The following is a 2,724-nucleotide window of genomic DNA, read 5'->3' on the forward strand; positions in this document are numbered from 1 at the left end:
AGGCACGGGATTACAGGCTATGCCACCAATCCCGGCTGCCTTTTCCTTCTTAGAACCCCAGCAGGATGTCCCAGCCCCTCCCCAAAGCCAGGACCTGCCAGATGAGAGGCAGAAGCCCTGGTGCTGGGGGTGGGGGATGTTTGCACCTTGGCCTCAGGCTGGGGCTAGTGGTTGCTCCTACTTGGATCGTGGATAGAACTCAGCAAGCTGGCCCCAGGCCTTACCCTCGGTTCCCATAGTAACCCTTAGGTCCTTTGGGGATATGGATGAATTCGGAGGGTGGGGGCCTCCCAGAGGGTCACAGCCCGGCTTGCCCTTTGGAGAAAGCCACGTTCCCCATCCTTAGCCTCTACCCAGCAATTAGTCTCAATGCCAGAAATGCAAAACTTCTCAGAATCACCTCAGCCCTGGGTGGGGAGCTTAGAGGTCACTTTCTCCAAGAACTAGGATTCTTGGGGTGCCCAGGTCCGGGGCTGTGTCTCACCCTCCATTCCCCTCCCTGCTCCTGCCTCCCCAGGGTTGACTGGGCCACCCCTTTGTGGCTTCCTCCAAGAAACAACCTCCCCCCCAGGTTCTCCTTCCCTCTGGATTTTTTTTTTTTTTTTTTGAGTTGGAGTCTCACTCCTTCGCCCAGACTGGAGTGCAGTGGCCGCTCCCGGCCACCGCAGCCTCGACCTGCTGGGCTCCGGCGATCCTTCCGCCTCAGCCTTCCGAGTAGCTGGATCTACAGGCGCACGCTTGCCACGCCCGGCTAATTTTTTGATTTATGGTAGAGATGAGGTCTCGCCAAGGTACCCAGGCGGGTCTCGGACCTCTGGACATTTCGAACAGAACCCAACCCCAGGGCCCCACACACCTGTCTTCCTCCATAGTTCTTCCCCCAAAACCCACCTCACAGACCCAATTTCTCCACCAGAATCATGTGGAAATTCACATCTCAAAAAAATAAATAATTTTATCTTCTTGTTTGAGAACAATTCGAAACTGAACAACTCAGAAGACACAGCCCGGAACAATATCTGAGGGAACAGCAAGAAAACTTGTGTTAAAGGCAGACTTAACGCCAGGTCACCAAGGTCCTGGGCTCTGGGGTTGGCTCTCACCTGTGTCTACCAGGCTGGCCAACCTATCTTTGTTCTGGCTCTCCATTTTCTCCCTAGCGGATGTGGGGAACAGGCATGGGTCCCGAAGTGACCCTCCGTGAGCTCGCCACTCCCGTTTATTCGCCCCATATGCCCTTCCTCACCCCTTCCCAGAACTCACCTTCTCCTCTTCATTCTGTAAATGCACTTTCTGGCCACTGCCTGCAGTATGACCACCATGGGCACGAGTATTCCCAATAGGACAACCACAAAGTTAGATGCTTCTGGGTGCCGGGAAGACAGATAGGGTCCTGTGACTGGAAAGGGTAGGGACTGAGGGTTGGGAGTGGAGGCAGCTCTTCTGGTCCTGGGTTGCCACCCTGAGGAAACTCATCTCCCTCTCTGGCTGTGGCTGGAGGCTGTCAATCTCAGAGGGTCTCCTTGAAGCCCTTTCAGACACAATTCCCCTAAGCCTCCTTTTTTTTTAAGACAGGGTCTCACTTTCACTTAGGCTGGAGTGCAGTGTTACAATTATGAAGCACACTGAAAACTTGAAATCCTGGGTTCAAGTTATCTTCCCGCCTCAGCCTCCTGAGTAGCTGGGACTACAAGTGCGCCACCATGCCCAGCTAATTTTTAAATTTTTTTGTAGCGACAGAGTCTTGCTATGTTGTCCAGGCTGATCGCAAACTCCTTGCCTCAAGCCATCCTCCTTCCTCGGCCTCCCAAAGCACTGGGATTATCAGCATGAGACACCCTGATTGGCCTCCCACAGCCTTTTGAGGGAGATGTTTATCTAGCTGGTTCTGTAGAGTCCAGGGTGTCATCTCAGCCAGCACTTCTCAAAGAAAAGCCCTGGGATGGCTTCCATCGGTCAGCTGGGCACTTGTTGACAATGCAGATTTCTGGGCCCACTCCAGACCTACCAGATCTGAATTTCTGGGGGTGTGTCCTAGAGTGTGCATGTTAAGAGAGCCACCCCCATGAGCCGGGCTTGGTGGCTCAGCCTGTAATCCCGCGCCTTTGGGAGGCTGAGGTGAGTGGATTGCTTGAGGTGCGGGTTCAAGACCCGCCTAGGCAACTTGGTGAGACCTCATCTCTACAATAAATCAAAAATTAGCCAGGCGTGGTAGCGCGCGCCTATAGTTCCAGCTACTTGGAAGGCTGAGGCGGAAGGAGCCCAGCAGGTCGAGGCTGCGGTAGCCAGGAGCGGCCACTGCACTCCAGTCTGGGTGACAAAGTGAGACTCCAACTCAAAAAAGAAAAAAGAAAAAATACAAATAAACTAACCAGATAACCCAATCAATGTCAACATATAGGCAACATCCAAAAAAATAATATAACCTCTAACAATACCCAGCCTATGGGAAAACAGGGGAAAAACTTGCGTTATAAGACTCAAATACTCTGGCTAAAACTACTTCAATATGCCTGCTCATCCAAAAAACACCCATTCTTACAAAAGCATAATTATTGCCGGGCTCGGTGGCTCAGCCTGTAATCCCGCAGTTTTGGGAGGCTGAGGTGAGTGGATGGCCTGAGCCAGCAGGTTGGAGACCCGCCTGGGCAGCGAGACCTCATCTCTACAATAAATCACAAAATCAGCCGGGCGTGGTAGTGCACGCCTGTAATTCCGGCTACT

The 2,724-nt window shown here is 52.7% G+C and overlaps 1 protein-coding gene across 1 annotated transcript in view; it reads right to left on the minus strand.

The window, feature by feature from the left end:
• Positions 1-993: 993 nt before the first annotated feature.
• The window catches only part of ZAN (zonadhesin), a 40,212-nt gene continuing 38,481 nt past the window's right edge, over positions 994-2,724 (minus strand). Inside the window, 3 exon segments of the mRNA XM_008053323.1 lie at positions 994-1,019; positions 1,104-1,156; positions 1,264-1,363. Coding sequence (XP_008051514.1) covers positions 994-1,019; positions 1,104-1,156; positions 1,264-1,363 — 179 coding nt within the window.

Source organism: Carlito syrichta, unplaced genomic scaffold (genome assembly GCF_000164805.1).
Source record: "Carlito syrichta isolate Samal-C Ts95f unplaced genomic scaffold, Tarsius_syrichta-2.0.1 Scaffold288059, whole genome shotgun sequence".
Lineage (NCBI taxonomy): Eukaryota > Metazoa > Chordata > Mammalia > Primates > Tarsiidae > Carlito > Carlito syrichta.